Raw genomic sequence first — 12,943 nt, forward strand, 5'->3', positions numbered from 1 at the left:
TCTAAAATAAATTCTTAGGTCATTGAACATAAAATTGCTCCGTCGAACACAGCTTAATTCTGAAGTCGTTTCTATGAATGAGTCGGCAAAAAGAATTGTACACCTTATTAGTATTTAAGTCTTTTTTGAGTGTTATATCCTAAAGAACACTCTCATTCCCGTGTTGTCCTCTCTATTGTCCTCTCCTTTATTCAGATATCACAACTCTAAACTTTTAATTACCGACTATAATATTGTAAGAAACAAACATCCTATCATATTTCAATATTGAAATTAATTGGTATGCAGAGACTTCAAACCAGAATTGGTTTATCACAAAGTTGAATTTACTTATATTAGCTACTTCACAAAGGCTTACTTTTACCCAAACCAGGATATAGCAGATGCAATTTTTCACAAGAAAACTCCATTCTGGAACTTCAACCTCACAACCTTATTGCTGATACATTTAAGAAATTTGTCAAATGCAGTATGTTGGCACGCTGCTCGGCCGATATACGAAAGGCCTGACAGTGTGAGAGTGACCAGATGGATGCTTGTAACTGAATTTCACTCCCGAGCTATTGGCACCCAGTTGGGTGCAGTGTTCATGGAAACTGCTGATCGGCCGAGCAAGACATGCATCCCATCGGTCACTCTCCGACATCGTCTCTGCAACAGTGTAGATACCTTTGGAGTTTGTAAATGCCTGGTAGTTTAGAACTTCTCCTGATCTTGTTATGCACAGAACAGCTACTTCAGCACCTGAAAATGACACGAGAATAAGAACCACAGTATTTATATCTCAACTAAACTATCCGAAATGCAACAATGGCAAGAAGAAAAAGATGATGAAGATTCATTTCATTTTGTCCCCAAAAAAGATTCCAACACTCAAATTCAACATTTTCTCTGTGGTAATAATATTCAGTTTCATCGACAAGGTTAATGCGAAACAAGACAATGAATTGTATGCTCTATTCATTCTTAGTTCTTATCGTATAAACATAACATAGATTCAAATTTCGAGGTTAAAGAACAACTCAGTCATCAGTATCACAAGATGGGAGTTGATCGCTGCAATAGCTAGAACAAACAAAGAAATCGACACCGAGAGTTATCCATCAGAAGGCAATAACGTTCACTTCAATTATCCAACCCAAATGTTTGAATTAAAAGAAGGAATCAAGTTACAAACACAATAAACAGGCGAAGAACTCTTTCCTACAAAATGTAACATAAACGACCTCATTAATTTATTATCTCATAGTTGTGACCAAAGTTATCAAGGTTTTATGAAACATTACTCTGATCTTTCACAAATTCTGAAGAGATTCATCTCTATCAAAAAAGCACACCATTTCTAAGCATTTCCAAAACTAATAAAAAAGAAGGGGCAAGAACTACCAATTTAGCAAAATGGGCAACCCCATGAAAGGCAGTAACCATATGCAATTCATGGCAATCAATCCAGTGGTTGAGACCAGTGGTACTAGCAGAGGGATCAAGCCAGTGGTTGAGACCAGTGGTACTAGCAGAGGGATCAAGCCAGTGGTTGAGACCATGGTATGGTTCAGTATTTCTTTTAGACATGAATGTATGCATTGGCTACCGATAAGAAACCCTAGGTTAATTTTCCATCATTGTAGATTCTTTTCATCTGGCAGCGGTTGTTCTGGAAAGAGTTTTCTAGGTAAAATCACATATATATTTTCCATTATTTTCCTATATTACTGCTTGCAGAGAATTCAGCATCTTTCATTCAGCCAATTCATATACAAAAACACCAAAAATGAAGGCCAACTCATTCATTACATAAACAGTTTTACTTGATTTCATTGGCAAACTAAGTTAAACCATTCACAATGCACATAATTCTCCCTTAATTTCTTAACAGTACTTGTATCGGCAGAATCCAGTTAATTCATGGCCAAAAGCAACAATATCAAATGAAATCCCCCGAAAATGGCCGACTCACTAAGAACAAAAACCAAAAGCAGGAAAATGTAGTCGAGAATCTCTCTCCCAGAAACGGAATTTCAAAAGAGAAACAGGAAAGCTTGAAACGAGGAGACAAACCTTGGAGAACATGGTCTTCTGGGCCAATGGAAGAATCGCTACAGACATCGCAGATAACTCGGCCATGGATTTCCCCGGTCCAGGCTCTCGAACCCGAAACGAAGATGGTGAGAATAATCATGCCCATCAATAGCTTCTTCCTCTGCGATTCCATGGACCTGGCTAGGGGGCTTCAATGTCTTCTTCAGCTCCAAATTTTGATCTGTCTGCACTGATCAGGAGAAATGTGTCGGTAGCAGCATTTACAAATTAGAGTGTTTCTAGGAATATATGGGTTTGATTTCCTAAAGCTTCAAAATTACCATTTCGAATTTAAAAATTAGATTTAAAAAGTCTAAATTACTTATTATTATTATTATTATTATTATTATTATTCAATTTTCTTTTTAATAAAAGTAAAATTTTCGTCCATAAAATATATATATATTTTCAAACATTTACTCAATTTCAATATATACTTTTAAAAATTACATTCTAAATAATCAAAATTCATTTTTAAAAATTATTAAATAATAAATAATTACAAAATATTATAAAATAAATATAAATAAACAAAAATATAATTTTAAATTTACAATAAATTTGGACGATCTAATTTGAGATAAATTTATAAATGAAGATAAAGTTTTCATTTATCTAACGGGCCCAATAGTAATCCAATCGCATTCCTTTTATGAACCCCTGTTCCAGCTCTTTATCTTATAAATAAGTATTTTCGCCTGAGAACTAATCTTTCCTTTTACCCTTTGCCGGAGAACTAATCCTACCTTTTACCCTAATTTCACCATCATCACCGCCAGATCTTCGTTCAGGAAGATGTCTTCCGTAAACCAAGAATTTCCTCCTAGATGCAAGGCCATTGAATCTGAGAGTCTAACGGGGAATGAAAAGAGTTTCCGATATTTAGTGGAAGTAACATCGGTGGAACTTGAACATCGGATTAGTCGATTGGAGCATCTGTTTGCTGAGCGTGAGCGATTACGAGCAGCGAAATATTGCGACGCGTCTCATCAAGAGCAAAATCAATTCGCGGAAGAAAGCTGTGGCAGTTGTCAAAATCAATTCGCGGAAGAAAGCTGTGGCAGTTGTCAAAATCAATTCGCGGAAGAAAGCTGTTCCAGTTGTTCCAGTCGTTGAGGCTTTCCTCTGTTAGAATTGGTCAATCCATTAGAATAGCTTGAAGTTAGTCATGCCATAAGAATAGGCTTACTTCGTTAGTTTCCTATGAAATCGGATCTATTAGTTAATCTTTTGCCAATATAAATAGAATATGTCCTCAATAGTGTGAGGCACAGTTTTGCATAAACTTGATATGGTATCAGAGCCGAAATAAGATCCACGAGATCCATAGCCTCTGCTGTTAGACATGTCAATCCCAAACAACACAATGTCTTCTCCGTCGATCAGTCAGGTGATTAGTGTTAAGCTTACACAAGAAAATTATCTACTGTGGTCCACCCAAATCCTTCCCTACTTGCGTAGCCAAAACCTTGTTGGTTTTGTGGATGGATCCATGCCTGCACCAAGCCAGACGATCGCCGTTGAACCAAGTGAAGAAACAGGGAATCGCAAAATTATCATCAACCCTGAGTTCACAGTCTGGTACCCCCAGGACCAGCTGGTACTCAGCCTCATCAACTCATCAGTCACTGAGGAGGTTCTCAGCACGATGGTTGGAATCACCACTGCACGAGAAGCCTGGATTACGCTGGAGCGACAATTTGCTTCCACATCTCGAGCAAGAGCAATGCAGATCCGTATGGAACTCTCTACTATCCAGAAAAAGGACATGACAATTGCTGACTACTTTCGTAAAGTAAAACATCTTGGTGATACACTTGCTGCCATTGGCAAGCGAATAGAGGATGAAGAACTCATCGCCTACATGCTGCAAGGACTTGGTCCAGATTATGATCCTCTAGTCACAAGCATTACAACCAGAACAGATGTATACACTGTCAGCGACGTGTATGCTCACATGCTGAGCTATGAGATGCGGCACTTGCGTAAGGGTACATTTGAGCAACTTTCATCTGCTAACAATGTCAATAGGATATCCATTCGTGGAGGTGCCAATGGAGGTCGAGGTAGTCGCGGTCGTAGTCGTCAGTTAAATAGTGGTCATGGACAATCAAGGCGTACTGTGAACAATCCTGGACGTCAACCATCAAAGACACAAAGCAGCTCAGGCATTGTCTGTCAGATTTGTGGTAAGCCCAATCACGATGCTTTGCAATGCTGGCACAGATTTGATCAGGCATATCAAGCCGAAAATAATCTCAAACAAGCAGCTTTGGCAACCAGTGGATACACTAGTGACACAAACTGGTATGTTGACACTGGAGCCACAGATCATATCACCAATGACCTAGAGAGGCTTACCACCAGAGAACGCTACACTGGCACCGACCAAATTCAGGTTGCAAATGGCGCAGGTTTGTCTATCTCTCATATTGGGAATTCATTAATTTCTGGTTCATCTCTTGTTCTGAAACATATCCTATATGTTCCTAAAATCAATAAGCACCTAATTTCAGTACAAAGACTAGCATCTGATAATAATGCTGTTGTAGAATTTCACCCAAACTATTTTTTGGTTAAGGACCGAGTCACGAAGAAACTCCTGCTCCACGGTAGATGTAAGAATGGCCTATACGTTCTACCGCATAATTTCAGTCAAGCCTTGCTGACAGCCAAACTTTCGAAAGAACAATGGCACAGAAGGCTAGGGCACCCTGCATCTCCAATTACCATTAGAATTCTACAAGATAATAATTTAGCTATAGATACTAATATTCCCTCTTCCTCAATTTGTAATGCTTGTCAATTAGGGAAAGCACATCAATTGCCATTTGGTTCTTCTCAGCATGTATCTACAGCACCCCTTCAATTAATTCACACTGATGTATGGGGTCCATCCATTGCGTCAGTAAATAATTCCAAATATTATGTTTCCTTTGTTGATGATTTTAGTCGTTATGTTTGGATTTACTTTCTGAGATGCAAATCTGATGTTGAGTCTGTGTTCCTTCAATTTCAAAAACATGTTGAAACTATGCTAAATACCAAAATTCGCTCCGTCCAATCAGATTGGGGGGGTGAATACCATCGGTTACACAATTATTTCAAATCCACAGGCATTGAACATCATATCTCCTGTCCTCACACACACCAGCAGAATGGGTTAGTCGAAAGAAAACACAGACACATTGTAGAAACTGGCCTTGCTTTACTCGCTCAAGCCAACATGCCTCTATCCTACTGGGATGAAGCTTTCAACACAGCTTGCTTTCTTATAAATAGAATGCCCAGCCGAACCATACAACAAGACACACCACTTCATAAATTGTTTGGTAAAAGTCCAGACTACTCCATGCTTAGGGTGTTTGGCTGTGCTTGCTGGCCTAATTTAAGGCCTTACAACAACAAGAAACTGAGTTTCAGAACTACTAGATGTATATTCTTGGGTTATAGTTCTTCTCATAAGGGATATAAATGCTTAAATAGAAGTACAGGACGTATTTACATCTCTAGAGACGTGGTTTTCGATGAAAATATTTTTCCTTTTGAAGAATCTAAGCCACCAAACAAAACCACAAATCCACATCATCCTGTTCTACTTCCAGCCTTAGCCAAACTTGCTAGTTTTTACACTGAAAATGCTCTTACAGATATTGAACCAGTTGTTAGTAATTCCCATATGAATGATGGTCAAACTGATAATATTGCTAGTGACAACTTGTCTGGTGTCAGCTTATCTTCTGCAGATAATACAAGAAGTTCAGAGGAAATTGCAGAATATGAAGCTGAGAGCAGTTCGATCAATGCTCAAAACCAAACTCATGAACATGTGTCTGATCAACCAACTGAAGCAGCTAGTCAACATCCAATGCGAACAAGGTTGAGAAATAACATTGTACAAGCTAAACAATTCACTGATGGAACTATCAGATATTCAGAAACCTCAAGAAAATTCGCAAGCGCTGTAACTATCACAACTCCGATCATAGAGACTGCTACTGAACCTCGAAACCTGCAGGAAGCCATGCAACATCCAAGATGGAGAGGAGCAATGAATGATGAGCTCTCAGCGCTAAAACGAAATGCCACTTGGGATCTAGTTCCACCCAAACCTGGAATAAATCTCATTGATAGTAAATGGGTGTATAAAGTGAAAAGAAAAGCAGATGGGTCAGTTGAAAGATTAAAAGCAAGATTAGTTGCTGGTTCAACGGCGATCGTCTGGCTTGGTGCAGGCATGGATCCATCCACAAAACCAACAAGGTTTTGGCTACGCAAGTAGGGAAGGATTTGGGTGGACCACAGTAGATAATTTTCTTGTGTAAGCTTAACACTAATCACCTGACTGATCGACGGAGAAGACATTGTGTTGTTTGGGATTGACATGTCTAACAGCAGAGGCTATGGATCTCGTGGATCTTATTTCGGCTCTGATACCATATCAAGTTTATGCAAAACTGTGCCTCACACTATTGAGGACATATTCTATTTATATTGGCAAAAGATTAACTAATAGATCCGATTTCATAGGAAACTAACGAAGTAAGCCTATTCTTATGGCATGACTAACTTCAAGCTATTCTAATGGATTGACCAATTCTAACAGTCCCCTTCAATCCCAACAAGTCTTGTACATGTTGAGATTGTTACAATGTGTAGTAAAAGGAGTTTTAGACAGTGGTTTTGTCAGGATATCAGCTACTTGATCACTTGATGAAATGAACCGAACTTCCATTGCTTTACGTGCTACTTGTTCTCGAACAAAATGAAAATCAACTTCAATATGTTTCGTTCTAGCATGAAATACTGGATTTGAAGTTAAATATGTAGCTCCGAGGTTGTCACACCAGAGGCGAGGAGCCTTTGATTGATACACGCCCAGTTCCTTCAGTAATGACTTGATCCAAATCATTTCTGCAGTAAGATTCGCAATGGCCTTGTATTCTGCTTCGGTGCTTGATCTTGACACTGTAGCCTGTTTTCTGGAACTCCATGAGATTAGATTTGCTCCAAGAAATACAGCAAAGCCGCTAGTTGAACGTCGATCATCGGGACAACCAGCCCAATCAGCATCAGAAAACCCCGACAACATCATGGTTGATTTCTGAATTTTCACTCCTAATGCTAGTGTGCCTTTAACATAACGAAGAATTCTCTTCACAGCACCCCAATGAGCATCAGTAGGTGTATGAAGATATTGACACACTTTATTGACAGCAAATGCCAAATCAGGCCTAGTCATTGTCAAATATTGTAGTGCTCCCACTGTACTTCTGTATTTGAATTGTTCTTCAGCTGATAAGGGTATTCCTTGTTCTCTGAATAATTTTTCAGCAGAACCCATTGGTGTAGACATAGGTTTGCATTTTTCCATGTTTACTCTTTTCAACAAATCTAAGGCATATCGTCTCTGTGACAGTATGATACCATCTCGTGTTTTCTTGACTTCAATACCCAGAAAATACTCAAGACCACCCAAATCTTTTACTGCAAAATCTATTTTCAATTTCTGAATCAACCTTTCGGTTGCTTGATCAGAGGAGCTCACAATAATTATATCATCAACATAGATGAGCATATAGATAGTTATCTCTCTGTTTTTGAGAATAAAAAGAGATGAATCAGCTACTGAAGCCTTGAAGCCTAACTCAATAAGTTTTCCAGTCAACCTTGAATGCCAAGCTTTTGGGGCTTGTTTCAGGCCATAAAGGGCTTTCTTGAGCTTGCATATGTAATTCTTTGGTTTGGCTGAGTCTTGAAATCCTGGTGGTTGTCGCATGTACACTTCCTCTTTCAGAATTCCATGCAAAAATGCATTTTGGATATCAACTTGTCTCATATTCCAGCCCTTGGTTACTGCTAGCGAAAGAATGACCCTGATTGTTGACGGTTTGATCACAGGGCTAAAAGTATCAGTGTAATCAACACCAAATCTTTGCTTGAATCCTTTGGCAACTAATCTTGCTTTTAATCTTTCAACTGACCCATCTGCTTTTCTTTTCACTTTATACACCCATTTACTATCAATGAGATTTATTCCAGGTTTGGGTGGAACTAGATCCCAAGTGGCATTTCGTTTTAGCGCTGAGAGCTCATCATTCATTGCTCCTCTCCATCTTGGATGTTGCATGGCTTCCTGCAGGTTTCGAGGTTCAGTAGCAGTCTCTATGATCGGAGTTGTGATAGTTACAGCGCTTGCGAATTTTCTTGAGGTTTCTGAATATCTGATAGTTCCATCAGTGAATTGTTTAGCTTGTACAATGTTATTTCTCAACCTTGTTCGCATTGGATGTTGACTAGCTGCTTCAGTTGGTTGATCAGACACATGTTCATGAGTTTGGTTTTGAGCATTGATCGAACTGCTCTCAGCTTCATATTCTGCAATTTCCTCTGAACTTCTTGTATTATCTGCAGAAGATAAGCTGACACCAGACAAGTTGTCACTAGCAATATTATCAGTTTGACCATCATTCATATGGGAATTACTAACAACTGGTTCAATATCTGTAAGAGCATTTTCAGTGTAAAAACTAGCAAGTTTGGCTAAGGCTGGAAGTAGAACAGGATGATGTGGATTTGTGGTTTTGTTTGGTGGCTTAGATTCTTCAAAAGGAAAAATATTTTCATCGAAAACCACGTCTCTAGAGATGTAAATACGTCCTGTACTTCTATTTAAGCATTTATATCCCTTATGAGAAGAACTATAACCCAAGAATATACATCTAGTAGTTCTGAAACTCAGTTTCTTGTTGTTGTAAGGCCTTAAATTAGGCCAGCAAGCACAGCCAAACACCCTAAGCATGGAGTAGTCTGGACTTTTACCAAACAATTTATGAAGTGGTGTGTCTTGTTGTATGGTTCGGCTGGGCATTCTATTTATAAGAAAGCAAGCTGTGTTGAAAGCTTCATCCCAGTAGGATAGAGGCATGTTGGCTTGAGCGAGTAAAGCAAGGCCAGTTTCTACAATGTGTCTGTGTTTTCTTTCGACTAACCCATTCTGCTGGTGTGTGTGAGGACAGGAGATATGATGTTCAATGCCTGTGGATTTGAAATAATTGTGTAACCGATGGTATTCACCCCCCCAATCTGATTGGACGGAGCGAATTTTGGTATTTAGCATAGTTTCAACATGTTTTTGAAATTGAAGGAACACAGACTCAACATCAGATTTGCATCTCAGAAAGTAAATCCAAACATAACGACTAAAATCATCAACAAAGGAAACATAATATTTGGAATTATTTACTGACGCAATGGATGGACCCCATACATCAGTGTGAATTAATTGAAGGGGTGCTGTAGATACATGCTGAGAAGAACCAAATGGCAATTGATGTGCTTTCCCTAATTGACAAGCATTACAAATTGAGGAAGAGGGAATATTAGTATCTATAGCTAAATTATTATCTTGTAGAATTCTAATGGTAATTGGAGATGCAGGGTGCCCTAGCCTTCTGTGCCATTGTTCTTTCGAAAGTTTGGCTGTCAGCAAGGCTTGACTGAAATTATGCGGTAGAACGTATAGGCCATTCTTACATCTACCGTGGAGCAGGAGTTTCTTCGTGACTCGGTCCTTAACCAAAAAATAGTTTGGGTGAAATTCTACAACAGCATTATTATCAGATGCTAGTCTTTGTACTGAAATTAGGTGCTTATTGATTTTAGGAACATATAGGATATGTTTCAGAACAAGAGATGAACCAGAAATTAATGAATTCCCAATATGAGAGATAGACAAACCTGCGCCATTTGCAACCTGAATTTGGTCGGTGCCAGTGTAGCGTTCTCTGGTGGTAAGCCTCTCTAGGTCATTGGTGATATGATCTGTGGCTCCAGTGTCAACATACCAGTTTGTGTCACTAGTGTATCCACTGGTTGCCAAAGCTGCTTGTTTGAGATTATTTTCGGCTTGATATGCCTGATCAAATCTGTGCCAGCATTGCAAAGCATCGTGATTGGGCTTACCACAAATCTGACAGACAATGCCTGAGCTGCTTTGTGTCTTTGATGGTTGACGTCCAGGATTGTTCACAGTACGCCTTGATTGTCCATGACCACTATTTAACTGACGACTACGACCGCGACTACCTCGACCTCCATTGGCACCTCCACGAATGGATATCCTATTGACATTGTTAGCAGATGAAAGTTGCTCAAATGTACCCTTACGCAAGTGCCGCATCTCATAGCTCAGCATGTGAGCATACACGTCGCTGACAGTGTATACATCTGTTCTGGTTGTAATGCTTGTGACTAGAGGATCATAATCTGGACCAAGTCCTTGCAGCATGTAGGCGATGAGTTCTTCATCCTCTATTCGCTTGCCAATGGCAGCAAGTGTATCACCAAGATGTTTTACTTTACGAAAGTAGTCAGCAATTGTCATGTCCTTTTTCTGGATAGTAGAGAGTTCCATACGGATCTGCATTGCTCTTGCTCGAGATGTGGAAGCAAATTGTCGCTCCAGCGTAATCCAGGCTTCTCGTGCAGTGGTGATTCCAACCATCGTGCTGAGAACCTCCTCAGTGACTGATGAGTTGATGAGGCTGAGTACCAGCTGGTCCTGGGGGTACCAGACTGTGAACTCAGGGTTGATGATAATTTTGCGATTCCCTGTTTCTTCACTTGGTTCAACGGCGATCGTCTGGCTTGGTGCAGGCATGGATCCATCCACAAAACCAACAAGGTTTTGGCTACGCAAGTAGGGAAGGATTTGGGTGGACCACAGTAGATAATTTTCTTGTGTAAGCTTAACACTAATCACCTGACTGATCGACGGAGAAGACATTGTGTTGTTTGGGATTGATATGGTATCAGAGCCGAAATAAGATCCACGAGATCCATAGCCTCTGCAGATGGGTCAGTTGAAAGATTAAAAGCAAGATTAGTTGCCAAAGGATTCAAGCAAAGATTTGGTGTTGATTACACTGATACTTTTAGCCCTGTGATCAAACCGTCAACAATCAGGGTCATTCTTTCGCTAGCAGTAACCAAGGGCTGGAATATGAGACAAGTTGATATCCAAAATGCATTTTTGCATGGAATTCTGAAAGAGGAAGTGTACATGCGACAACCACCAGGATTTCAAGACTCAGCCAAACCAAAGAATTACATATGCAAGCTCAAGAAAGCCCTTTATGGCCTGAAACAAGCCCCAAAAGCTTGGCATTCAAGGTTGACTGGAAAACTTATTGAGTTAGGCTTCAAGGCTTCAGTAGCTGATTCATCTCTTTTTATTCTCAAAAACAGAGAGATAACTATCTATATGCTCATCTATGTTGATGATATAATTATTGTGAGCTCCTCTGATCAAGCAACCGAAAGGTTGATTCAGAAATTGAAAATAGATTTTGCAGTAAAAGATTTGGGTGGTCTTGAGTATTTTCTGGGTATTGAAGTCAAGAAAACACGAGATGGTATCATACTGTCACAGAGACGATATGCCTTAGATTTGTTGAAAAGAGTAAACATGGAAAAATGCAAACCTATGTCTACACCAATGGGTTCTGCTGAAAAATTATTCAGAGAACAAGGAATACCCTTATCAGCTGAAGAACAATTCAAATACAGAAGTACAGTGGGAGCACTACAATATTTGACAATGACTAGGCCTGATTTGGCATTTGCTGTCAATAAAGTGTGTCAATATCTTCATACACCTACTGATGCTCATTGGGGTGCTGTGAAGAGAATTCTTCGTTATGTTAAAGGCACACTAGCATTAGGAGTGAAAATTCAGAAATCAACCATGATGTTGTCGGGGTTTTCTGATGCTGATTGGGCTGGTTGTCCCGATGATCGACGTTCAACTAGCGGCTTTGCTGTATTTCTTGGAGCAAATCTAATCTCATGGAGTTCCAGAAAACAGGCTACAGTGTCAAGATCAAGCACCGAAGCAGAATACAAGGCCATTGCGAATCTTACTGCAGAAATGATTTGGATCAAGTCATTACTGAAGGAACTGGGCGTGTATCAATCAAAGGCTCCTCGCCTCTGGTGTGACAACCTCGGAGCTACATATTTAACTTCAAATCCAGTATTTCATGCTAGAACGAAACATATTGAAGTTGATTTTCATTTTGTTCGAGAACAAGTAGCACGTAAAGCAATGGAAGTTCGGTTCATTTCATCAAGTGATCAAGTAGCTGATATCCTGACAAAACCACTGTCTAAAACTCCTTTTACTACACATTGTAACAATCTCAACATGTACAAGACTTGTTGGGATTGAAGGGGACTGTTAGAATTGGTCAATCCATTAGAATAGCTTGAAGTTAGTCATGCCATAAGAATAGGCTTACTTCGTTAGTTTCCTATGAAATCGGATCTATTAGTTAATCTTTTGCCAATATAAATAGAATATGTCCTCAATAGTGTGAGGCACAGTTTTGCATAAACTTGATATCCTCTGCTTTAATTCACTTTTCTTTTTTCTATTCAATCACTTTTATTTTTTTCTATTGAATTGATTGTTTGTTGTTCAAGTTAGTTAATATCTATAATTAGGTTCTTTTTCTTCTAGTGGTATATAATGGAATTATTCTATGAACTCATTGAATTTTAATGAAAATTCGAAACTCCTTTCCTTTAATTGATTAGTGTGGATGAATTGATTCTGCACAATATTTCATAACTTCCTCAGTTCGTATATAATCGCATATAATCGCATATAATATGTTGAGTTACTCTCGTGATCTAGCTTTTACTGTTACCTATGATATTCAGTTTCCTTAACAAGTTATTTAAATAAAATTAAATGAATAGAATATTAGGAGAATATAATGCTTCCCCAATCTAGTTAGTTTTTTTCTTTTTCCTTTAATCAAATTTTGATTTAATTATTCTTTAAATATTAGTATTTTTT

At 38.9% G+C, this 12,943-nt stretch overlaps 1 protein-coding gene and 2 non-coding genes across 3 annotated transcripts; 1 reads left to right on the top strand and 2 right to left on the bottom strand.

Annotated features, from left to right (window-relative positions):
• Positions 1 to 257: 257 nt before the first annotated feature.
• LOC111788437 (Pollen Ole e 1 allergen and extensin family protein) lies at positions 258 to 2,314 on the bottom strand. The gene is made up of 2 exons (XM_023668775.2): positions 2,059 to 2,314; positions 258 to 744 (listed from the first exon to the last, which is right to left on the bottom strand). The coding sequence occupies exons 1-2, from the start codon at positions 2,210 to 2,212 to the stop codon at positions 461 to 463; spliced, it is 438 nt and encodes a 145-aa protein (XP_023524543.1). The 5' UTR covers positions 2,213 to 2,314; the 3' UTR covers positions 258 to 460.
• Positions 2,315 to 3,913: 1,599 nt separating this feature from the next.
• Positions 3,914 to 4,049, top strand: LOC111794172 (small nucleolar RNA Z247). The gene has a single exon (XR_002815063.1). It is a non-coding gene; the product is annotated as a small nucleolar RNA Z247 (small nucleolar RNA).
• Positions 4,050 to 10,263: 6,214 nt separating this feature from the next.
• Positions 10,264 to 10,399, bottom strand: LOC111797789 (small nucleolar RNA Z247). Its single transcript, XR_002815614.1, has one exon. It is a non-coding gene; the product is annotated as a small nucleolar RNA Z247 (small nucleolar RNA).
• Positions 10,400 to 12,943: the final 2,544 nt, after the last annotated feature.

The sequence above is a fragment of the Cucurbita pepo genome, chromosome 1 (assembly GCF_057944985.1).
Source record: "Cucurbita pepo subsp. pepo isolate OVF chromosome 1, ASM5794498v1, whole genome shotgun sequence".
Lineage (NCBI taxonomy): Eukaryota > Viridiplantae > Streptophyta > Magnoliopsida > Cucurbitales > Cucurbitaceae > Cucurbita > Cucurbita pepo.